This window comes from Micrasema longulum, unplaced genomic scaffold (genome assembly GCF_059751315.1).
Source record: "Micrasema longulum isolate JH-2025_06_02 unplaced genomic scaffold, ASM5975131v1 h1tg000480l, whole genome shotgun sequence".
NCBI classification, from domain to species: Eukaryota; Metazoa; Arthropoda; class Insecta; order Trichoptera; family Brachycentridae; genus Micrasema; species Micrasema longulum.
In genome coordinates this window covers 391,136-418,880 of record NW_028277677.1, presented here as the reverse complement: position 1 = coordinate 418,880, position 27,745 = coordinate 391,136, and the positions used below count along the sequence as shown (strand labels likewise).

Here is a 27,745-nt window from a genome sequence, read left to right as displayed (position 1 = left end):
TATACTATCATTTGAATTAGAATTGTGTAACAATAAAAAAAAGTCTAGTGCAAACATGCACATAACAATTAATCAAACATTAACATAAGATCATTTGCAAGAGCAAAGCGATCAACTTTGCAATTAATATGTTGTTATGTACATACGAGTTTGTTATATTATGTAAATTACAAATCCGTTTAATTTATTTCAATGTCATTTTATCGAAATTTACGAAGGTTGTTTTTGTTCTTAGAGAAGCTTAATAAAACTGAGTATAAAGTGCAAATCTTCAACCAATCGTTTTAGTAAAAAACAAAAAAAGAAAAGGTAATATATGATCGTAAGAAGCAAAGTTCTCTTACACGCGTCTATTGACTAAAAATGAAATTACTTTTGGTGAATCATAATAATTGATTTTAAAAAGTTTTATGATTCGTGAATTACATGCGAAAAACGTTCTTGGATAATGTACACGAGAATTTTTTTACAGTTTAAAAATTATATCGATGATCAAAATGGTAAATGACTAAGCCATAAAGTCAATTTTGCTGGAGTCAATGAAAGAATTTTTAAAATGAAAACTGAGCAAAACTTTTTTATTTTTAATCAAATACATATAAAACAATGCAGGTAAGATATATGTTATGTAAAACTATTAAGGCTACGTAAGTTAAATACAAAAACATATTTTAATGTTTACCTAACTGACAATACGTTAAAATATGTTTAAATTTGTGAGATGTAAATCCTTTGATTTTATGAACGTCGGCGTTTACGAAGGGGTTTCTGATGTAAATGTTTGTACTTTCGATATTCATAAGAGTCAGCTCAATTCGACGCAGATTCAAATTGAGAGAAATCCAATTTCGCATCAGTCAAATAGTATTTTTACTGCCGGCATACATATGCAGTTTCCAATTTAAATTGTGAAAGTAATAAAAATGCTACCAATTTATTTAGTTGTCATTGAAAAACACTTAAAAAATATTTAGACATTAACTAATATTGATTAAGAACAGAGTGATATATTTTTTACGGCTTTTCTTCTGGGTAAAGCTCCCGGAGCGGCGTTGGATTCATAGTGAAAATATTTCTCTTAGCGTATACGGAGTTTAAAAAAACCTTGTCCGTTTCATGCAATCTGTCCAAAAAACCCAAGTTCCCATAAATGCCATTGAATCTGAAACATAAAATACTTCCATTAAACACAGAAAACTATTTTAAATAATAACTGCAAATTCAATCATTAGATTAATACAATATTTCGCCCGGGAAGTTCTCGTGTGATTTAACAAAAGATGGCATACTTTGATCTAAAATAAAATATGATTAGGTTTTAAACTTTTTTTTTACTAACAGTCTAAAACAATGTTTTAATGTATACTAATTCAAACATCCATTTTGAATTTTCCACCTGAGTTTTTGCTAGAAACCAATGATTTACAATTAGGTTTATGGAAGGTTGTATTTGGATACTTTTTTCTACCATAAAACTCTAAATCCCTGCACACTTTCAGAAAATATTACTGTCAATTAAAATATAAATATAATGTTTTTGTAACAATGTGTGTAGATTACTACATAATGTATGAATTTATGTAGTAATATGTCTGCCGTGTGCTATTTTATTTTACTGATTTGAAAGATTTATACGATTACCAATATTTGAAAAATATGTATGCTGACTGCTAATTTTTTATACTGAGCAGCCATGAAAATGTATTCTTATATGCTGGGAAAGATATTGGGAAAAGTTTTTTATCCGGTCATCTTATTCTCAGAAAAAATCCATAGATATTCCTAATGCAGATGTTTTAAAAATAAATATTCTTATTCAAATTGAAGTCTTCTTAAATAAATCTCAAATTGCTTATCAGTTTAAATTAAACATTCTCAATTTTTTTATATATCTCTGAATAAAACAAATCTCTTCCAACACAGTAAGATTTTTGAAGAAAAATATGTTTTCGTGGAACGATGATAGTTTTTAACTTACGTCATATGATGATAGTCGTGATATTCAGGATTCGGGCCGAAGGGCACGTGGTACCCCGAGTGATCGAAGACCGAAACAGATATTCCAATTGACAGCCAAATATAAATTCCAATAGGGTGGGTATTGAAAAGGTTAACACCCGTTGAGATCGGTATCAAGTTAGCGATAACATGCTCCACGGGATGCGAGTACATGGCAATTATTGCAATGGGGGCAGTCCACTCGTGATGCTTCTTGTGTATGTACTTGTAGATACTTTTGTGGTGAAGCATCCTGGAACATTGTAACAAGTTTCAGTTCAGTGGCATTCATCAACTGTTCAACTGTTGTAGAAATAAAGATGCCTAATTGTGGGCAGCATGGTGGATGTCACGCAGTTTGTAAAGTGGCCACTTGAACCAAATTTGAATCGGGTTGTGGTCCTGTGGCTAGTGTCTCGGACTAACGGACCAATGGTCCGTGGTTCGAATCCCACTCTACTCCAAGTTTATTTCCATTTTCTAATAGTGAGTTATTTACAACTCGTTGAAAATGGGTAAATCAGAAGAACGCAAATATTTCTTTTCTTTTTTATTAAAAAAAAAAAGCAGCCGATGACAAGTAATAAGCCCTGTTATATAGCAAACTTTTATGAGAAAAGAATATGGGTGTCGAGATATTTACAGGCCTTATGAACTGTTATCGGCTAGTTTATGTGGTTTTCTCTCTCTCTCTCTCTCTCTCTCTCTCTCTTTCTCTCTCTCTCTCTCTGTGTTGCCCTGTGCATGCCTCATTCCCTTCTGAACAAAGGTTTGTGTTTAATTTGAATATAAATTAACTTAAACAGTATTTACTAAATGAACTAAAACTTGTAAAAAATTGTAGTCAACATGGACATAATACGAGAATATCAGACAAATACCATATACAACTTTCTAAAACAAGACAAGGACAATCAAGACTAATGAACCAGGGACTGAAATTAATTTCTTTGTCTGTAACACCTTTTAAACTGTATATTTTCATTCATTGCTACATAGAGTTATAAAATGTATTTTAAAATATAATCCATCAAATAATTATTAAATGTTATTAAATATTTGTATATAACCACTTACCGACTTTCTATGTCTACCGGTTTCGAGACGTACCCGTCTCTTCGACAAGATACCAATTAAATCAACATGTATAGTTGTTGCATAAAAATATAAAACCAATGCGACATGCATTTTAATAAGCACATGCACTGAATAGGACAAACATGCACTGATTAAATTAGGAAAATATTCCATGTTGTTTGAGAAATAGTTGATAGTGTATAGTGGGTTTTGCATGTTAGTTTAATTGGTGTCCTGACGAAGAGACGGGTACATCTTGAAACCGGTAGACATAGAAAAGTCAGTAAGTGGTTATACACAAATATTTAATAACATTTAATAATTATTTGATGGATTATATTTTAAAATACATTTTATAACTCTATGTAGCAATGAATGAAAATATACACTTTAAAAGGTGTTACAGACAAAGAAATTAATTTCAGTCCCTGGTTCATTAGTCTTGATTGTCCTTGTCTTGTTTTAGAAAGTTGTATATGGTATTTGTCTGATATTCTCGTATTATGTCCATGTTGACTACAATTTTTTACAAGTTTTAGTTCATCTTCTACAATTACATTAGTGGCTAATTTATGGATAAATTTTAATGATTCTAGTTGAAAGAGTTCAGTTATATTTAATTGCTTAGTTTGTTAAAAAAGTTCTCTAGTTGCAGTTAGATAGGGAAGGTCATATACTAACTTTAATATTTTATTTTGTTGTCTTTGTAGTCTGTTTATGTCATTTTAATATCCTGCTCCCCATAGTAGCTGCGTATAACATATTTTAGTTTTTACATTGGCTTCATACATTAGATTTTTTTCCGTTTTTGGAACAAAGTTTTTGATTTAAAAAAAAAGACTCGATAATGTCGTCACTTTGCTGAAACTGTATTTAGTTTCAAACGTATCCATCTTTTTTTGATAGATTTCGTAATTGCCGGTTCGTCAATATTGTTTTTTCCTGTTTATTATATTTCATACTTTTGAAAATAATTTGGTAAAATTTTTCCTGCACACACAATCGCGTCATTAAAGAAAATGAGTAAACAAACGTATCATTTAACACAAATCAAGTTGGGTAAAGAAAAAAAAGTATGGAAATAAATGTATCCATAAAATTGAACTCCCTATTCCACGTAAGCAAATTTAGGGTTCAAAGAAAAAAAAATCAATAGCTCGAAGTCTATCAATTACCAGATTGGTATACGTCATAATTATAGTGTAAAAAAAACTATTTTGTCAAAAGGAAAATTCTGATCAATACTTTTTATTCGGGGATTAAAACAAAAACTTGTTAGTTCAAGCCAACAGACAATAGCTGTGAGCTGCAGTATATTTAATTTTATGATGTACATTGCACAATGACATCACATAGTATAAGGTACAAGTGGCATACTTTTTTTAATATTTTTTAAATTTCTACATTTCATATTTTACAAAATGGCACAAAAAACACTCTGACAAATTCTGCTTGTACTAAGAGTAGGCTCAGTATACGAAAGGTCGGCAAGCCAGAAATATTAGTATGCCTAACGTTGCGATCGGTTCCTATATGGGCAAATGCCTGTTCTAAGAAACCGATTTGTGGCGGCAAATATGGTCGAATATGTTTCCCTGAAATAAAAAAGATATCGAAGAAATAGAAAAACAGTTATAGCCCAAAGGAAAAATATGGTTAAATATATATATGCACATACAAAAAACGTAATAAATTTATAAATGATTCAATAGGATTACATAATATTTAGATTACTATCCTCAATAAATTCTCAGATTCCTTACTTCCAATGTCTGTCAACCAAATCGTAATTCTCTTTTTCAATACTGATGGTTTGTCAGATTTTCGAAATCACGGTATCAAGTTACTATTTTGTAAATTCAAAGTAACCGCTCTCCGTGACCACGATTTCACTTATAATTATTTTTAAATAACTAAACCTTTTTTTTTTATTCCCAAAAACATAAAATAACATGGGGTTATTAATAATACCTTATCTAACTTATATTTCCTCATAGCAGTATATCTTCTAATATAATTGGAACGAAGTATGGAATTGGAAAAATAATTGTGAAAGTAGGTTAAATGCTGTCGAAATGCGATCCATTAGGCGAACGTTTGGTAAAACGATGGATGATAGGTGCACAGATGTCGAGATCCGTGAACTATGTAAGGCTGAGACTTGCATTATCGACAGAATCAAGAAAGGGGTGCTGCATTGGTTTGGACATGTAGAGCGAATGGACAGCGAAAGAACGGATCTACGATGCGAATGTTGATAGATTCAGAAAACGAGAAAGACCGAGAAAGACATGGCACGATCAAGTCCATGAAATACTTGAAGATCGACATGTCAAGAGCAGGAATAATCGGCGTGCGTGCATGAGAAGATGTATCGATGTAGAAGAAGCGATGTCTGTATGCAAAGACAGAGTGATATGGCGTTCGATCCGCGTCTCGATCCCCTACGGGAAACGGCGTGATGGTTTGTTGTTGTTGTTGTTGATATTGTAATATAAATAATTAGAGCAACCACCGATGAAATATGTACCTTTAATCATTGAAATGAGAAAGAAAAAGGATCTAAAAGGGTTTTCAATGGTGTCATCATTGTTTCGATTTTGGAACAACAACGCATCTCTCTATTTTACCGACTGAGCAAAAAGACCCATAATTCCAAAGATTTTGATTGGCGAGCTTTTGTTCCTTGCCCCGCAGTTACCGGTGGATTTTTATAAGCTGGCGCGTGTGCCATACTTACACATACGCATTGTGTAGTATCCGTTAATGAGCCCATGGTTTGACATCGCAAGGCATACGCATTATTAAAATAATATCTGTCTCTCTCGCGCTTAGACGCGCTTATGACTGTGACATAGACAACTATTGCTTTATTAATTGCTAATGATATGGTAATACAATAAACACAGGATGCTTATGCGTTCGTCTGAATTTCACTGCAATCCTTAGTAGTAAAAGTATAATAATATGTACGAGTATTAAGTTATGGATTAAAAATATTGTTTTATTAATATGCAGGTTTTTTCATTTAATCAAACCATGAATGGGTCGATTATGTAGTGATGGCGCTTTCGCAAAACTTACACAAAAACATTTTTAACGTACATAATACTGATTTAAAAAATCTTGATGTTATATTAAATGTTTTAAAAAATCTCTTTTGTATTAGAGCGAAAAAAAGCTATTAAGAAAATGTCATATATTTACAAGTATTTGCTTTTAAATCAGCATGTTTTTTATTTAATATTTTGTGTTCATCATAATAATAATGAATATAATAATGTAATTAAAATACACAGTACAAATTATATCGGAGAAAATATGTATACACACTTATTGACAAACAATAAACCTTGTTATTTATATACTTAAAACAATCTTCACAATTCGCATTCTAGTTTTGTAGTCTAGAGTAATGACTGTAAAAAAATTATTTTTTTCAAATTTCAATTGTTCCATGTTCTTAGAAGGACTTTAATTAGTAAAATGCTACATTTTAAAAAATGATTTGAAAAATATAAAATAATGAAACCAAGTATTTTAGTAAATCAATATTACATTTTCTTAACCTATTGTATTTTTTTTTCATATACACAACCCTCTAATCCATCACCGAATTCGAAAAAAGATAGCACATTTGGTTAAAATTTAATACAACATTTTTTTTTAATCAACAATTTAAATGCGTTAGTGTGAGTTTTCTAAACGCGCCAGCTTAAGTTAAACCACCAGTACTCCTACTCCACCTGACATTATTTTAGTACCTGATGCCTTTATTATCTTAGTGTAAAAAAATGCGTACGTAGTTTTATCGCAATGTTTTTATAGTCAAGAAATAATTACCTGTGTATGTAATAAAACAAATTTTCGTGGATATTGATGCATCCAATGACATGAAGTAAAACAGTTTGAAATGGTGGCAATGTCCGCACATCGGGAAACGTTGATCGACAAGATATTATTACTAAACTGAAGAGAATACTTATCAGCTGGTTTAGGAGAATTATTTTTATCGCCTGAAAACAAAAACATGTCGTAGTAAATGTATTAGTTAACAGAAGAGATTTATTTTTAAACTTTAAATTATGACAGGTTCAAAATGAGAAAGTGCAATGCTACGGGAAATTGGATACAAAAAAGGTTTCTTAGAGTTAAGGTTTCTTAGGTTAATTAAATCATTTAATTGTACCTACGGCGAAGTTTCTCGAAAATGTATGACAAAAGGAATAAAAATGAACTACTTTGAATGACGTCACGAGCTCTTGTCAATTAATCAATGACAGAGTGTTGTGATAGGTTTCTGGTTTACGAAAAGTCAATTCGCCAATCAGCAGAACTCACCGTAGAGAACTTGTGACGTCGCAGGCGGAGTAATTTCAAAATTGCAAAGCTTTCAAAAATCATAGCGCTGATAATACGATACACAAACGTATTTTTTGTATTTCGTATTATCAGCGAATGTATTAACAAAAAACTCATAAGCATGTTAGTTCAAAAACGTGGTTGCTAAGTAAAATTTCTTATTATTTCTTTCAGGAAGAAAATTGATGTCCGTATACTTGTACTCTCGTGGGTCAGTCAACAACTAATGCCTCCTATTTTAATTTTCCTTTTGAGTGTTAAATTTAAATGTAATTACATAGGTTAAAAACCAAAGTATTTGTCGATTACGATTGCGACTAATTTGTCACTTTTCAATACAATCTCCATACATCTCCACAGTTTTGGTCCATCTTGAAATAAAAGCATGTATTCCATTAAGGTAAAACCTCGGTAAACATTCTTAGTACCCATCATGCACAAACCTTTGAGTACCTTAGTTGTTGAATACCGTCATCATACTGCGCTACACAATTCATCTTCAATTATCCGGCAGTCACCACGAATGATGTCAACGACTCGCTGAATTTTGCGTGAAGCCACTGCAGTCAACGGCCTGCCGCTCCACTTTTCGCCAGCCATCGTCGAATAGTGTTCTCTCATCCACTGTTTTATCACCGCACACATTTTTCAGCCTTTTATGAATGCAAACGGGTGTTTTACCTTCGGCATTCAAGAATTCAATCACAAAACGCTGTCTTATACGAACTTAATTATTAATTTAACACTTTATATACATATACAATTTATGTACATATAAGGGCGGGTATATTGCCTTAAGGGAATTTCTTCCTACCTACCTAAACCGTTCAGTTTGAGAAAATTACAAGTACATGGACCTATTGAATCTTACAATTTTATACAAAAATTAAAAAACAAAGATTAAGACTATAAAAAATACCACTATACTATAAAGAGAAGAGAGAGGATGGGAAGGAAACAAAGAAGGATAAAGGAACAACTTAAATATTTAGATAGAGACATTTCAATCTTGACTTAAATGTAAATAAAGAAGGGGGTGTCTCTAACATTAGTGGGTATATTATTCCACAATCGAGCAGCTACTACTGTAAAAAATACTTATGTAGGTGCATATAATATGTATTTGTATGTTTGTTTTGAATCAACGTTCGCGTATTGTCAAACCTTGTTTTATTGTTGACATTATATCGTATTTACTGCATTTTGTGGTTACTTACCGTACAGTATTGTATGGGACTCGTCGCACATTATTCGTTCAGTGTGTATCAGTTAAATTTTAAAATAAAATACTTTTTTTTAAGAATACGGTTTTGAATTTTAACATACTTTTAAAAAATACAATTTATAACATTTCTTGATTTAAATTTTAACAAAAAGGTTTTAAACTTTTTACCAAGCTCTTTCTTGTACCATTTTTAATATAATTACATGTTTTAAACAATTTTTTTTTATATACTAACGCACCCACACACACGCACCCTCTCCCTCATTCATTCCCACACGCACATGTACTCTCTCCCTCATTCATTCATTCACGCATACACACATTCACATACGCATGAATACAAACGTCAGCAATGAACTCTTTTTTTATGCATTATGTGAAACAAACTCTTTTCTTATAAATTATGTGTCAATAGATTTACAGTGGATTTTTTAAATTGGCTTTAGTATTGCTTATATATATTTCTACTTATATTGTTTATGTAATAGGTGTAAAAATCACAAATAAAATTTTAAAAAAATAAAAAAAAGGAGGCAAGAAAATTGTATTAAAGGGGTTCTCTCGATACTAGAAGGAAAAGATGGTCCGTGTTGTGATAGAGTTTGAAGAGCTCTATCAGATAAACAGGCGAAGTGGGATTATAAAAAAATATTGTGAAGAAGTGAAAGAATGTAAATGTTTCTTCTATGCCTGATACTGAGCCAATGTAGTTGCGTGCGATATTCGGTTATGTGGTCGAATTTGCGAAGATCAAAGATATAACGTAAACAAACATTCGAATTGAACTTCTATGTCGGCCATTTTGCAAGCGACTACAGTGCTGCCACTTGTTGACGCAGAAAATTACTACTGCAAAAAAGGGTTTGAGGAATAGCGTCAAATGAAATTTTTTCACTTAACTAACTTTATTTTCATATAAAAAAATAGGGGGCATTAGTTTTGGACAGACCTTCGTACGGATATTATGTAAAAATACGAACTTATGTTATAAAACGAACACTGCACATTACTTGGGATTAGGGAATAAAGGACGAGGAGGTTTTTCGCTGACTATTATAATAAATGGCGGCCTCCGTGGTGTAGTGGTCAAGACGCTTGACTCACACATGAAAGGTTCCGGGTTCGATTCCCGGTGAGAACACAAAAAATCAAAATGTGATTTTTCTCAAGCCTGGGTGTTCTGTGATGTAATTCACCACTGTAATTGGGCCTCCTGGCCTGTTGTGGTGCAAAAATAAATAAATAAAAAAAAACACATAAATAAATAAATAAATAAATCATTAATTAAATAAATAAATAAATAAATAAATAAATTAATAAATAAATTAATTAATAAATAAATAAATAAAAAATAAAATAAATAAATAAATAAACAAACAAACAAACAAACAAACAAATAGGTTGGCGGCCCAGTAGATAATTAAAAAATAAACAATGACGTTATTGCTGTATTTTAAATAAATGTTACAATATAACTTTACTCATGAACATTTCCCTTTCAGCATCCCGCGGTGCGCAGGAAACTTGATTGGTGCTCTAATCGCAGCGTGTCTTGACCATCTTTTTACACTAAAGGTAAGATGATCAGTCACGTGCCAGTCCAGGAATAATAAAATATTGCCGTAAAGAACCACCACTATTTTTTTGCACCACGACATGCCAAGAGTGGCGAATTTTGGCACAGAGTCCTTATTTTGTAACTATAGTAAAACTACAACCATGGGAATCAATTGGGACCGGACCCCATTTGTATAGTAAAAAATGCAGATAATTGAATTTTTTTCGAAAAAAGAATGTATTTTGATAAATTACTTTATGTATGCTGAAATGAGGAAAAAAAACTGTTAAAAAAAAAGAGTTTTTAATTAATTAACTGAAAAGGCTACACTTTTATATACGTTAAACGTAGTTACACGTGCTGTACATTTGTACAGTATGTACGTACCGTACTGTAAATGAAAGTCATTGCTTGCTGAACATCTCGGTCGAAGTAAGCTGTTTGACAGTGATTACCATTTTCGGGCATCTTCTATATCTTCCATTGTTGCTGACTTCACTGATTTTCTTGAAGAACTTCCATCTTCGTTTTCAAGCACTGATACGAAGTTTAAAACTGTAGGTTGCTCCTTTTAATGTCTGAAATCGTTGATCGTCCAACATTGTACATCTCGGCCAACTGTTTACCCGTAACTCCTTTAACTGATTGCTTTATAATTTTTAGTCTATCCGTCAACGATAGCACAACACGTTTTCTTTTAGAAGCTATGGCGAACGATGAAACGCACTCACCAACAAAACAACGCACCGACGCGAAATACATTATTTTGCGAATCGCAGTACGTTAATTACGAAAGCGATTAGGATAGTTGGAGTTTTACTGTACTTCGTTTCGTAAGATCATTCGTATCGTATGAGAGGGAGCGAGAGTGAAGTACGGTTTTGATTGCGTAAGAGTAAGATGGATATATGAGACGAAACGAAATTTTGACAGAATAAGGATTCAGAGCATCTAGGCTTGAGAAAAATCACATTCACTTTTTGTATTCTTGTTGGAAATCGAACATGTCAGAAATCGAACCCAGGACCTTTAGCATGGTAGGCGAACGCTCCAACCACTACACAACGAGGAGGACTTATCTCCCTCGATTACATTCTTCATTTTTTTTTACTTGAGAGTAGGCATTTTGTCGATAGCACATGTCCATGGTGGTGGTTATATTTCACACACAGAACTGTATTCATAATCCACCCGGAAACAGAATAACCTTACGACTAGGCGTTAAATAATTTTCCTTAACTTCGCACTAAGTTCGATACGTAAAGAAATAATGTTGTTAAACGAAAATCGATGAGTTTGTTTTCTTTACTAGAAAATAGATATCATTTGACTACCGAAGAAAGCATCATTGGTTTACCTTCATCAATTTTGAGTAGTCCATTGGTTCATTTGAGCCTGGTTGGGTTTTGTATTTCCTTAGGAAGGCTGGTTTGTTGGTTAAATCCATGAATAAATACGTTCCTCCGATAATCCAGAATAAAGCAATTACTAAAATATTCGGAATGATAACACCGATAACGTAAGGGTTTTCACCTAAAAATAATAATATTTGAATCACTAACTTTGTTAACATAATACATCAGAGATGAAGAATAACGAAAAACTTAATAAAAAATCCAAAAGTGTCGCAATTAAAAATATTTCTTAAATCTTTTTGATATTGATAATAATTAATGTAGTTTATATAAAATGGTGTTTTATGTTTTTTATACAAAAATATTTTCTTTTAATTTCGGATATATTAATTTGTATGATATTTTGTATTGTAAAAAAATGTTTTTTCTTATGTACGGTCCCAAAAGAGTTTCTAATAACTCCTGGGAGTATAATATGTAGTTTTTGTATTATATGCTTTATTAATAATAAAAAAAAATTAAAAAATATTTAGAGAAGGGAATATAAAAGTCTAGGCATCCACAGCGTTTATGACCTGTCATTGGCTGGTTTAAGTGGCCACTTTACACACCGTGTAAAATTCATTTTTTTTACCTTTATTTGAAAATTAAGATTTCTTTAATTCTTCCACCTGTTGATTTTAGTGAAGTTAAAGAACTAAAACCTTTATTGTTGTGAAAAGATTTATCTGAATTATTTCACATACAAGACGACGCCTGAAAACAATTTCCCATTTTTTTAACTTCTCCTTGGACCAGTTGGTTTTATTACAATATTTTTAGACAAACTCAAATTATTGTAAGTGTAAAGTGTAAATACACTTTTGGTAGACATATGTTAAAACAAAACATCACTCATTATCACCCATACTAATACTGAAGGCAAAATAAATCAGTGTTCCGTTCTTCACCTTCATAGGGCACCGTATTGGTTCACGAAAGGCGGTGTTTCTCGATCACATTTCAAACCAATATCAGTCGAACCGGGACCGCAAGCATGAAAGGCAAACGCTCCAACCACAAGTCTAGGAGGGACTTATCTACACTCGATTTTATTTATCAGGTTTATGGCGTATAATTATCCCTCGTTATTGACATTATTTTTTACACTTGTAATCTGTTTTTAAATAAATGTACCACGTAGAAAATACCTGTAAATTCCAAAAGTTTATCCCACTGTTTTTGAAAAATATCATCCGATATTCCCCAGTATCTTGATATATACCTGCAAGCAACAAAAATGATTATTTAGAATAACTTAATTTAGAATAATAAGTTTAAACTTGCTATTAAAGAAATAGTATGGGATTTTGACTGTTTATTATATAAATAAAAGACGATTCATTTTTATTACATAGTTTGTTAAATAAAACTACAAGTTAAAAAAAAAAGTTTAATGCGATAAAACACATAAAGCAACCTGATAAAAATAAAGTTTTTAATACAATTTTGCAATTTTAAAACGTCGTTCTTTTAAAATCGTGACATTAAAAACGAAATTAACATCATATAAATATAATTATTTTAAAGGTATACTGATAAAACATAATATAATACATACTGGTTACGCCACGTGTGATATATATTATATATCTAGCACATTTGCTAGGATGAGGCGTTCGGATTTTTTTACTACCTACGGGACCCTGGTTAAGATGTTGCACTCTGCCTACCGTGGGTACCTATATTGTTCCGGCGCCGGAACAACGACTGAACCGGCAGTGTGCACATGTGATTTCTCATATTGTCACCGCGATCGCAAAAGGATATTTTGCCATCATTGAGGGGAGACCCTTAAGCCCACCATCCACCCGCAGCTGTTATAGAGTCCTGAGGGACTCTCTGTCAGCTGCGCATAGAGGAAAGTTATTATAAATATTCCTAAGGAATACAAACTCTATGCAGATTAAGGAGGGGGGAGGAGGACGTATGGACAGAGGCCAACACGTCGTCCCCACCCCTCAGGATCCCCTCAATGCCTCTGTTTTTTTTAAATCAATAATGATATTTTACCATCAATAAGTATTAAATCAACTGTGTGTATAATTCGTCAAGTGCATGCAAGTCAAACTGACAGTAAGGTTGGATCTGATCCTGACTGCCGCGACAGAAGTACCAGCAATAGAGGTACCAGAACCCAGAATAAGGTAGGAATTGTAATCATTGTATTTAGGGTTCTGTAGCAAAGTGAACAAAGGATAACGCATCCCGCGAATCAGCAATTTTCGAGCGTGCAACTGCTAACGGACAAGTGGCGCGATTACAAGTTCAGGTTTATTTACAGCAGACGTTGACGGACTCGAAGCTAAATTATTCTCCAGATCTTAAGCAGCCTAATTCTGAAAAATAAAAAAATATGTTACCCCTCGTCTCATGAAGAGTGGTAAAAGGTAGAGCAAACATGTACCACTTCGAAATCCTTCTAAAAGTGTCAGCAGTTTCTTCAATTATAAAAAGCTCTATAGGATTGTAATAATGATTATTACTAAACAGTCATAGATATAGAGGCACCCGGTTCAGCGTCGGTTTTGGCAATTTTCTTCAAAAGTTCGTTGATTAGAGGATTAGAGGATTAGAGAATAATCTTATTCCGAAAGAAGTAAATTAAAAATGATTAGTAAGTAATAAACTAGGTACTTAATGTACCTATGTATTTCATATATAATAGTAAAAATATACTTGCCATATTATGAATTGTTTATTTCCACTTGCATGTAATTAATGAATTCATTTGATTAAACCACGGCAAATTTTGCGTATATACCAACGGCATCTGAACTGGCCCTTGACCTCGCAGAGTCATTCAGTCATTGATCTTTTTAACTTCAGTCAGGTAAGTTGACCGCAGACCTTTTATTTTTATTTTGAATTATTTTAAAGAGAAACCCGGGGTTGCCATAGCAGCGAGAATTGCCTTACACGTTACACGTAGACAACGGTCGAGTCTTGGGATAAAACAATATTGTGTTGTCACGTGTAAACAGGGCTTAAGACAGACATATTGTCTACATAGTCTAAAATGTGTTGTAAATCGTCAGCACTTGTTCCATTAAAATTTAAACCGCCAAGAACAAAGAAAAAATCAAGTCTTGGATATTCCATTTTGTAAATCAACACTAGGACAAAGGCATGCAAATGTCCTTGCCCCTAAACTGTATAACTCCTACTTTCAAGACACAACGGAAAATGATCATTTAAGCCCCTCTTCTTCGAATAATTTATTTTTAAACTTGGTCACAAATATAAATGTCAATGTTTTCTTTCAAGATAAACTTTTTATTCGCTTAAGTATTTTTTAAATTTTTATTATCTACTTAAATATTTTCCGCTTACTCGTATGAAAAAAAATTTCAATTTTTATTTTACACGTCAAAAAAAAATCCTTAAACTATGCATTTACACCATAAATTACTTTCAAGACACAACGGAAAATGATCATTTAAGCCTCTCTTCTTCGAATAATTTATTTTTAGACTTGGTCACAAATATAAATGTCAATGTTTTCTTTCAAGATAAACTTTTTATTCGCTTAAGTATTTTTTAAATTTTTATTATCTACTTAAATATTTTCCGCTTACTCGTATATAAAAAAATTACAATTTTTATTTTACACGTTAAAAAAAAATCCTTAAACTATGCATCTACACCATAAATTTCATAATGTATTCTAGATTAAATATACCCATGTACAGGCTGCTTATGTGAGATTTTCTTGTTTTCATAAAAAAAGTGAAATATTATGTAATAAAAAATGTACCAAATGCAAACAAAAAAATGTAAATAAAATAAAATGTAGATAATGTCCCGAAGCTTTTATTCTCCAGAGTTAAGAATTTGCGATTCCTGAAAAATTGGATTCATTTCATTCGCTTCTTCAGGCAATATTTTGAGGATGTATTAATCCCCGAAAAGTTATAACAGGTTATCTGGATGTTGTTATCTGGTCTCCACATTATGATGTATCAAGAATATTGAATCAGTTCAACATAGATTTTTGAGAAAGATAGGCTGGAAATTGGGCTTATCCAGAGACGTATATACGTATGATGAGTTAGGGACTACCTTGAATATATCTTCTCTTCAAGACCGTTGAAATAAATCCGACCTTATAGTCGTATTTAAAATTCTCAGCTCACTTTTTGATGCGCCTGAACTACTGAGCTCAATAAAATTAAATATCCCAACTAGAAACCTCAGACAAAACTTACTCTTTCATACCGATAACCATAGAACTAACTATGGTTTTCATCCCCCTATGCCCAGAATTCTTAGGCCTGCCAACAAACATACCAGTCTTGATTTCTTTGATAACAAGTTCTTTCAAACGATCACCGAATCAAATTCAATTACAAACACCTTTCTCCCGCTTCCACTCCCACAAAGTTTACTATAAACCATTGTGTCTTTCTAATTTTTTTATAATAATTTTCAATGTATAAATGTGTCCATAAAAATGCCCATTGGGCGTACATATAAATAAATAAACAGAGATAAAACTTTTTTGAGAAGGGGATAGACATTTAATGGCCTTATGACCTGTCATTAGCTAGTTTATATGATCTTGATTTCCACATTCCCTTCTAAATAAATGGCTACCTTATATTTTTATTAAAGTATTTTTTATTTTAAATGTATCCAATATTTTTGGATAAACTTCATTTTAATTGTTTCGTTTAAATTAGCAAATTAAGTGTTTTTTTTAAATTTTTTTATTATTTGTTAATAAGTATACATTTAGGAGTGGTTCATTTTTATTGAAACCATTTTTATAATATTTTCAATAAATTTAGGAAAACTTCGCATAACAATTAAGTGCTTTAATTTCTACCGCGAGTAAGAGAACATATTTTTTAAAATCCAACAGTTTTCGTCTTCTATATTTTTGCAAATAGGTAGTAGGTATGATAAAATTATCCCTGCTCTACGCAGCCCTTATATAAATAGTGACTTACCGAAACAAGATTTTCAGCCAAATACGAAACCTAAGCCGGATTTCGGCTTCTGTTCTAAGTTTCTTACGAAACCGAAACTTATTTAAATGAGTTAAAAGTCAGTTCCAAACATCTAAAATTGGGTGTTTTTATTAAACCTTACAAGTTCATTACAAATAGTGTTAAATAAAAGTCATAAATTTGATGAGTAAATTTTTTAGCCCTTTTTGGTTCGTTATTAAGTTTTACATACAGTATAACTTATATATTTAACAGTTTTTCAACACTGGCCTTTCTCACCGTCGAATGCCGAAACAAACTTAAGGTCACATATTACGCTTCGAAGTCACGAGGCATAAGATGCACCCTATAGTCCTTAAAATATTGCTTGATTAGAATGACATTTGTCAGAAAAAGTGACGACATAACTTTGTAGTAACGTCAAAGGAGTTATTTATATTGACACACGAAAAATCATTCGTATCTGGCGTGTTACTTATTTTTTTCAATCCAATGCTTGACATATAAATCAACATAATTATATAAAATCAGCTTTAAAACTAAAAAAAATCCAATTATTAGCGACGTTCTTACAAGGTTACATCATTTCGCAAAAAACGTTAGAGATGAGACAAATTGATCAATGTAAATTGATCGAATAAAAAATAATTAATTTCATGTTGTTCATGAAAAAAGTATAAATGTCTTATTTTTTGGCGAATAATTATGTTAAACACACTATAATAGGCTTGTTTTTGCGTTTTTTAAATCAATATTCAGAAACAGAGTTTCGTGATTGCATGAAATAACTGATAAAATCAATTTGATCAGTGAATCAGTGAAGTCAATTTCCTATCACTAATGGAATTAATTTGACAGCTGTCATTCTAATCAAGCTATATTTTAAGGACTATAGTACAGCGTACAGCCGAACGTATTCCGAGACGTCCCGACCGCAGGTTTCGGCTGAGCTGAAGTTTCGACCAATTTTAGACCGAAACAGAAACGAAAACTTCGGTCGGTCACCATTTACATAAATAAAGAAAATTAATAAACAAACGTATCATTTATCGCAAAGAAGGGTAAGTAAAAAACAACAGTATGGAAAAAAAGATATGCATCATATGTAAGAAAATTTGAGATTTAAAACGAAAAAAAACTCAAAGCCGCTTATCTCGAACAAGTTATAATATAAAAACGTGATTTTAATATGAAAATTCTGTTACTTTTTATTAGGGAAACAAAATTTTTAAAATGTGAATTCAACCAAATAAACATTAGGTACCAGTTGGTACTCGCACATCCTACTAAATAATTGACAATGACATCGCAGTGCTAATAAATGTATTTTATGTATTTATTTCTATAAAAACAGCCCTAAATGATTCATTAGAACATTTATTTTTAGATGAAAAACGCCATTCAAATTCCGTCACAGCAAATCACTCAGATTTTATTTTATGTTTACTAACTCTTGAGACTGAATCCCCTTTATTAGGATAACGTGGTTCTGAAGAAGACTCCAAAGTGCATATTTTTTAAGTAGTATGGTTTTTATATAAATAATGTGTTCGAGAAGTTAAGTCTTCATAATTATCTCATCAGTGGACCGTTTTTATGATTTTGCATCCCTGATTTTTTACCTGAGATTCGTCATGGAATCAAGAAGATATTTAAAACATAAGAACTCTTCAAAATGAAGCGATGAGGATTATACTGAAAAGAAATATGTATTCTAATGAAGAAAAAATGCACAAAAAAATGGCTTGCTGACAGCAAAGCAGCAAATAAAATATAATATGGCAATTTTTATACATAAAATGATTAAGAGGATAAATAAAAAATACATATAACCAAATTGAACTAACAATGTCATATATACGAAAATAGGGATAAAAAAAGATAATATTACCGATGCGCAATGAGGAGAAAACAGAGACTTCAAACTAATATTGTATAAAGCCCGTTTTATATTGGTCAGTAAATGGTACAAGATCTTGTGTATAATTTGGTCCAATAAATATTGCGTGGTAAATACACAAATTGGATGAAATATGTGGTCAAATTCCAAAAACTCAAAACACGTCCGATTTTTCAAACAATATTTGAGCCAATATCTGCGCACGCATCCATTATATTGTTAACTGTCATCTGTCAACTTAAATTTTCAATGCGTACCTATTTAATTATTTGTTGTTGCTTGCGTAATTTTATTTATTTAATTTAAGTAAAAACTAAGAAAGATCATTATAAAATCAACAATTTATTTATTGAAAAAACAAAATAAGTATTTAGATATCGACGAGTACTTACATAATGATTTCGTGACTTTTATTATTATCTAGATATGAATATAAATCAAAACTAGTGAGAAAACAATTAGCGAAAGTTGTAAAAGGGGGGTTTATACGGGAGCATTATTTTTTATTGTTTTAAACAGTACCTAATCTAAAAACACTGCCAAATGATACTATTCATCATCATTCCATATCCGTTCCCTAGTTGGATCATATGGTGTCCACAAAGAGCCTCCGGGCATTTCTGTCAGCTCCCAAATTAGGATCGCGTCCCGTAGATCTCACACGAACTGCCGAATCGAATTGATGTTATTAATTCAGTTAAAAATCTATTAATTATAATACAAATAAAAGTACACGGCATTCATGTTTGAATGCGTTTTATTTCAAAAGCAGTTGAAGAGATCATACTAGTAAATATTTTGCCGTAAATACACAAATTGGATGAAATTGTGGTCAAATTAGAACACGTCCTATTTTTCATACAATATTTGAGCCAATATCTGCGCGCGCATCCCATTGTTATATTGTTAACTGTCATCTGTCAAATAGGTGCGAAGGTTTTCACGATCACTGTTATCAATATGTTTCTTTTTTTGGGTGATACCGTGTTTACCCTGAAGATGGCTCCTGCAACGGTAGCCGAAACGTCGGGACAAATCCAATACACACGGTATCACTAAAAAAGAAACATATTGTCATCTGTCAACTTCAATTATCAAGGCCCATTCAATTATTTGTTGTTGCTTGTGTCATGTTTTTTATCCAATACACAAATTGAGAAAAAAGTAACAAAAAACAAATCAACGATTTGTTTATTTAAAAAACTAAATAAATAAGTATAGAGTTTTATACCATAAAATCTTTAATATAAAATATATGTGCATAAAGATTTATGGTATGTGTTCTAGAATTTTGATTATTTTTTACAGATATCAACCAAGGATAGTGAGATAATAATTAATTAGTGAAATTTAAAAAAAAAACTTAAATTTTAAATAAGGATTTCTTTTCGAATTTGAAAACCGTGATTTAAAAACGGCGTGCTAAATATTATTATTATTATTCGTCATCATTCTATGTCCGCTCTCTTGTTGGATCATATGGTGTCCACAAAGAGCCTCTATGCATTTCTCTGTCAGCTCGCAATTCCTGAGCATCCTCCCGAATAAGGTTTGCGTCTCGTAGTTCTGACTTGAACTGCCGAACTGCCGAACTGAATTAATTTAATTAATTCAGATAAAAATCCATTTATTATAATACAATCAAAAGTTAACGGTATTTTTATTGAATGCGTTTTATTTAAAAGGGAGTTGAAGAGATCATAAACAAAAAGTATTGCTTTGTTTTAATTTCTTTATTCGTAAAAAAAAAAAACAAATTACTGACAAAAACATTAAATTGAATGTACAAAGCCATTGTACAAGAAAAAAATAGACATTTATTACAAAAGCAATAAGAAACACTGATGAGATAATTTTATCGTAAGATTGAATATCTACAAATTGTATGTTTTTCCAGTATCTATATAAAATAAAATTAATCTGTGGTCAAATTCAGAAAAAGAACGCGTATTTTTCAACCAATATTTGAACCAAGATCTGCGCGCGCACCCAACAATAAAAATGTTACGTCTGTAGTCTGATGAAAAGTAAGAAAATCATTCGACTTTGCTATTTTAAAACGCGGATCTTTTCAAATTTCGCAATATAAAAAAAACATAAATGAGATAATTATGTATTTTTAAAAAGATATTTCTGATAAAAAGTTCAATTATAAATTTTATAAAACTAAAGACTAAAATATAATTTATTTTCGACCGGCAGATTACGGCTCTTGAAATTTCGATTAAAAACTACATTGGTACTCAAATATAAAGACAAAGTATTTAAATAAAATATGTTTCGATGATTTTGAATTAAAGAGGAAAGTTATTATAGTAAAAAAATCTAACATTCTTCTTTAATTCTATGTTAAATTATGCCTTCAATAATCGAGAAAAAGTTAAAATAGTTTAGATCACATCTTTTTTATGCATGGAGTTTTTTGTCATTTTTTAGGAAAAACATTTTGGGTAGACTGCAGACTGCAGATACTGCAATAGCTGCCAGGAGCAAATGTTCAAAATCCATGTTGATTTAGAAGCCCTTTGTTGGTTGATCGCAAAAAGAATAATATATTGTTAGTAGTCAGTAACAGCGTAGTCACTTAATAGCTCGGTTTGCGAGCTGTCAAATTTCAAACAACCTGTAGTCAGTAATGGCGTCAAATATTACGCACTATGCATGCTTACGCGCAAGACTCTGCCCAATGTAAAACAGCTAATAAAATGGCCCAAGATTTGGTACAATAATTATTGTTCAAGAAACTGCGCAAAAACTTGCACACGATCTTGTACCATTTTATGCCCAATGTAAAACGGTCTTAAGGGATTAAAACTGAACAATGTGTTACCTAAAGAAATAAAAGAAACGGAAAGCCTTAATATATTTTTAATTGATTTGAAAAAATATGTGTTTGAGAAATTTTGATATAAAATTGAAACATTATTAAAAGTTTATATTATGAAATATTTTTTAAAATTTTATTTTGTATTTGAAGCACTAACTTTTTAGTTATTCATTATAATTAAATAAATAAAAACTAAGTTGTTTTAGTTATTTTTTGATATGAACTAATTTAATAAACCATGGATAAAAATATATTTTTTTTTAAAATAAAATATAAAGTTACAACATGTTAACAAAAAAAACACAATAAAGCAAAGGTACAGAAACAAAAACGAAACAAAGTACCACACAAAAAGAGTCAACCTCTTGTGCTCGCTGTGGGATTATAATATTAATAATTTAAGTACAAAATACACATATATTTCAAGGTCTATAAAATATTTTTATAAATAAGTGCATATACATATTCATGCAAATGCGCATGCGTGCACAAGCATGTAAAATTATACACACATACACGCACACTCATATATATTATATTATATGATGTTAAAAATTATTGCTATGAGAATTTTTGATATTTGTAATGTCTTGGTTTCGTAAGTTCGTTTGTATCCCATACATTTATCCAAAAAAAAAACACGCACTAAGGTCGCACATTATCAGAAGTGTGATAATGTGTGGCCCCCTTAACGACTCGGTAAATTCATTTTGAAATCACGTAATCGCGATGAAATTATCTACTAAACCGTGGGATAGAACACCCATAGCAAAAATATTCATTTTGACTTAAAACGAAAAATGCAAAAAGTACTTACCACAAAGATGCAGTTTTAAGGGCCATAACTCCAAAAAAGCCTAGAACAGTTCCAGCTACTGCTTCAAATAGATAGGATGAAAATGATGGAAGAGTTTTTTTTCCAAGATCTTCATTTTTTTCTAAAAGAAAGGCAAATATGTTTTTCTGTTGATGTTTGTGAAATTAAAGTACTGAAACCTTTGATTACGCGGGTTACATTCATCTAATTGAATTATTTCACCTACTTACTAGACAACGCCTGTTTTTTTTTTTTAATTTCTGTACTTCTTAATGGACCAGGTGTATTTATCAACAATATTTTTAGTTTGTCCAAATTTTTGTAGACAAGTACCGGATTCAACTCCCCGGGGAGCTGTTAATATTAACATACTACAACAGTGATGAACATTTTTACAGGGCTTATGACCTGTCATTGGCTGGTTTAAGTGGCTACTTTACACACTGTGTAACATTCACCATTATGCCCATGTGGACATAATGGTGAATGTTACATGAATGTTACAATATTGTAACATCTATATTCCTTCAATTCTTTTGTCTGTTGATGTTTGTGAACTTAAAGAGTTGAGGCATTTATTTACGCTGGTGAAATTCATCTAATTGAATTAATTCACCTACATACTAGGCAACGCCTGTTTTTTTTTTAAATTTCTGTACTTCTTAATGGACCAGGTGTATTTATCAACAATATTTTGAGTTTGTCCAAATTTTTGTAGACAAGTACTGGATTCAACTCCCCGGGGAGCTGTTAATATTAACATACTACAACAGTGATGAACATTTTTACAGGGCTTATGACCTGTCATTGGCTGGTTTAAGTGGCTACTTTACACACTGTGTAACATTCACCATTATGCCCATGTGGACATAATGGTGAATGTTACATGAATGTTACAATATTGTAACATCTATATTCCTTCAATTCTTTTGTCTGTTGATGTTTGTGAACTTAAAGAGTTGAGGCATTTATTTACGCTGGTGAAATTCATCTAATTGAATTAATTCACCTACATACTAGGCAACGCCTGATTTTTTTTTTTTTTTTTTGTTTTCGATTTCTGGACTTCTTCATGGACCAGGTGGATTTATCAACTTCTTCTATATAACCTTCTCTAAAAATGTTCTTCATTACTGTTGTAATATGTTTCTTATTATGATTTCGCAAAAGCTTTTGATTCGGCGGATCACTTGATTCCGCTTTCTTATCTCAATTCCGCTAACGACGTGCAATGACGTCACAGGATTTCAATTAACTGAGAGAGTTGAGAGACAAACGAACTGGAGTAAGGATAATAAACTAGATTTTAATATTGACAAGTGCGTGGTGATGTGTTTCACTAGAAATTATCGTATTTTGTATTATAACTAGGGTTGCCAGATGGGTTGAAAAAAAAACCGGACAAGATTTAAAAAAATATTATTTAATGACAACACAAAAGAACAAACTACACAAAAGTAATCTAAATATATAAATCTATTTTTTAATGTGTTTTGCATTCGATACCACTGCTATTAATAAAATTTTATAGCCCAAGATTGCATCTCTAAATTCAGTGCAACTTGCATTAATATTGAAAAAAATGCACAATTCACTTTTAACAGTGTTTACGGCCAGACGATTTCTTTCATCTGACCATAAATTCTTCATCACGCTGAATATTATTTTTACAAAAGCATTTGATATCGGAACGTATTGTACGATTTGCAACGAATTCAGTGATGCTTCTTTTTTGAAAAAAATGCACCACATTTTAATGGAGGTGCCTTCGGCTTCAAGAGAAGGAAAAACACTTTCAAGTTTCAAGTGCAGCCAGTTCTTCATAAATATTTTCAGGGGGAGTTTGCTGCTGCCATAGAGATAATGACCATAACACAACCAATTGATTTAGCGTCGGCAATCTTCCGCGTTTGAGACCCAAACAACTAAAAGTCTTATCATTGTTATTTTCAAAGTTATACAACTTCTCTATATAAGCCAGTGCTCTTTGATAAACATTTAGAGAATTTTTAGTAAATTCATGTATTTGATGATCTGAAAGATATTCTTTTCTCATATGGACTTTCATTCCGAAATGTTTGTCATTTATTTTCCGCGCCGCGCCGGGTTTTTTTTCAGCGCAAGTGACCAAAATTACACTAGTTTTTTAAAACCGAACTATCTTTTGTCCGGTTTGCCAAGATTTTGTTGACCGGACAGACTTGAAAAAAACCGGACTGTCCAGTCAGAAACCGGACATCTGGCAACCTTAATTACAACTATAAGATGGCTGATGTTTATTTGAAGCATAGATCAGAAACCTGGGATTGACCTTTGAAACCTCATTAACATTTCAAATTCACATTGTCAATGTAAGTCATTCAGCTTCCAAGGTATTGGGAGTTGAACTTAGTGTGTAGCATTTTGGAAAGTGGTGCGGTGCGGTGAATGATGAAAAATATGGTAAAACAAATATATATATGGTAACGTAGGCAGAGGTCATCGAAACAAATGTGCAGTCTAAGAAATAAAAACAGAGTTTATTTACATATTTGACATTATTGAATATAAAAAAATAACAAAACAGTTATTAAATTAAATATATCAATCAACAATAATTCATTCAGCCGCCGTCTCCGGCAAGTTTTTTGTGAAATTCGTGCCTGTTTGAGGTGACGCGGTGTAAGGATGGAGTTCAACAAAAAACGCCCTTTTACCATGTAATAAATTAATGTTATTGCATTGCATCTTTGCGTTATGGCCAAGCTATGGCACTGCTAGCACAAATTGACTTGTGCCCCTTTCCCGTGTTACAAATTTGATGAAAAAATAATCGTAAGAAGACAGAATTTGAATTAGGTCTTTTTTCTTTGTCATTTTTACAAATATCGACTTAGGTTCAAATGTAAAATCACGCTTTTATTGCCAAAATGAGGAATACATCAACTTGTACCCATTTTTCTTGTGCGTCATTGAATGGGGTTTCAAATGACAGTAAAAAAGTTCGAAGCAAAGCAATTAATTTACATTAAAAATTTAATGTATGAATTCATTACATTATTTTTTTTAGTAAAAACCCAAATAATAAAAGATCTGAGTTGCGCCCCTTTTCCGCGACATCACAGATTTGTCAGATTTCAATGCGGTATGGGTTGTCTGGATTTTTACGACACTTGTGAAAAGGCAACACATTTTTATGCGTTTATAGGATGTACCCGGAAAGTTACCGGGCCGGGTGGATTGGTGCTGCACGGGCCAGAGGGTTTCCTATCTGGTAGGTCAGGAAATAATTATTTCACTTACTAGGCAACGCCTGAAAATATTTGTCAATTATTTTACTCATTTAGGGGAGTGTCAATGAAACGACATCCCATTAATCTGACAATTGCGGTTTCTTGATTACTTTCTGAACTGGATTTTTTTTTTGCCTTATGATTGAACTTAGCACCATTATTAAACTATGAAAGGACGTTACTCTTGCACCTACCATTGTGTAGTGGGGACATAGGACGAATTTTTTCGAAAGAATACGAAAAAATCTCCATCTAGAACAGGGTGAGCTATGTTAAATGGAGAATAACCTAACCGGACAATACTCCTGACTCCATATTCATGTTCAAATGCTCTTGTGTTATAAAGATTCCCTGGTAATAATCATACATTTATAAATACATAAATAAAAGTGTAATATTATATATTCATACCATTGTGTTTTTCTGAACTTTTCCCGTTTTGCCGAAGAACAGCCATTTTTATGACGCCAATGTTGGTAAATTGAAAACAACGTCACTCCTTTCTTTAATTGAATACAACAATATCGGTAGACCACAGTTATGTTTCTGTCTGATTGAAACAGAAGTAACACATGAATATATTTAATTTTCTGAAAACGTATATTATTGTTTTTATAACATTATTTATTTTTAGGCGACGGTCTTGAATATTTTAAAAGTCTCACACAAAAAATCAATCAAAAACATTAAAAACAATATTGTAAACTGGGGGCACTCGAACACTATTGACGATTGTAAATATTGTCGGAAAATATTTCTTACACATATGGAATACCGTGATGTATCTATTGGGTAGCGCATTTGGCCATCATACATGAAGTCCCGAGTTCGATTTACGAGAAGTTTGACATAAAAAACTTATTTAAAAGTGTTTTTTCTTTTTTCATATTACCTGAAATGAAACAATATCACTTGTATTTATGCAATCAATTATCGATGTCCATTGCAACCGATGTTCCAATGCAGTGCTCTATTCACTTACAGATGCTGATTATGGAAAAAGAAGAGATAATACGAGTAATAAATTGTATTTACATATGTATTTAAGTGTTTTCTTGATCGAAAACCTTAAAATGGTAACTTCACAATAATTTTTAAAATGACAATAATTCAGAGTGTCATTGAGCTCTAGTAAATAAAAAATTCGGATAAAATGCGGATTCCGTGGACGGCCAGACGTACGAATGCATCTTTTCTCCAGGAACTGGACATAGAAGAAAGACTAACATGCATGGGCGAGAAAAGAATCCTGCAGTTCTTTGGGCATATTTCCAGGGGGAACTTTGATAGTTTGGAGAAAACTATTCTCCTGGGAAGTGTCGAAGGGACAAGGTCGCGTGGAAGTCAACCGACAAGATGGAGCGGCTCGGTCACTGAATTATCAGAATCATCACTGACGAATGCCTATAAAAGAGCACAAGACCATTCCAGATGGAGGGAGACTGTCCACAGACGAGGCCACCATCCTCAGACATGACACACGGATTGAAGAAAGAGAAATAAAAAATAGTCCGCAAAATAAAAAAAATGTATCTCGTGAAAATACATATAACCTTTTTATTAATTATAATTGAAATTGTCATACTTCAGCAATATTATGATATGTTTTACACATTTACAAATCATCAAACCCGTATCGGCACCTAATGGCGAAGGTCTTCGCTTAAGGTTTCACTTGGGAAACCTGTTCCGAGGAAGACCGTCTGTTCAAATATTTTTTTTTACATTTTTCACATGTCATTCAAATATTTTTTTTACATTTTTCACATGTCATTCAAATATTTTTTTTACATTTTTCACATGTCATTCAAATATTTTTTTTACATTTTTCACATGTCATTCAAATATTTTTTTGAAACGAATGTTTCGTGTCCCCATTGCCAAGAATCGAATCCGGAACTTCAAGCATGATTTTAATCTCCTGGCAGTCATAATTATTATTACAATTCACCAATACCTAGACTACACCGGCTAGGTAACGAGTATAGTGAAGTTGATATATTTCGTCTGTCTTTATATAATTATAGGTTAAGTATTCACAAAAGGTTATAAATTGATCTGTATAAAATTTCTTAATATTGTTCTTTATTTACTATTTTTTTTTCATGTATCTCTATTATAATATATATACTTATGTGTATCTATATGTATGTGCATGTATGTGTGTATATGTATGCATATGGATGTGTATGTTTTTATATGTAAATTTATTCAATATCTTTCTATATATATATATAATATACCTATGTTGATACATTTACTTATCTTTACTTATTATTGTATCCTTTAGTTTTTCTTATGTTATCTTAATTTTAACTAAATGTACATACTTATGTTTCACTGCTTGAATGTATTTCTAATAA

At 31.7% G+C, this 27,745-nt stretch overlaps 1 protein-coding gene across 1 annotated transcript; it reads right to left on the bottom strand.

Annotated features, from left to right (window-relative positions):
- Positions 1-548: 548 nt before the first annotated feature.
- On the bottom strand, positions 549-25,942 carry LOC148281274 (fatty acid hydroxylase domain-containing protein 2-like). The gene is made up of 7 exons (XM_088226941.1): positions 25,794-25,942; positions 22,111-22,231; positions 12,766-12,839; positions 11,578-11,753; positions 6,919-7,091; positions 1,979-2,251; positions 549-1,162 (listed from the first exon to the last, which is right to left on the bottom strand). The coding sequence occupies exons 1-7, from the start codon at positions 25,837-25,839 to the stop codon at positions 1,015-1,017; spliced, it is 1,011 nt and encodes a 336-aa protein (XP_088083067.1). The 5' UTR covers positions 25,840-25,942; the 3' UTR covers positions 549-1,014.
- Between the last annotated feature and the right edge of the window lie 1,803 nt (positions 25,943-27,745).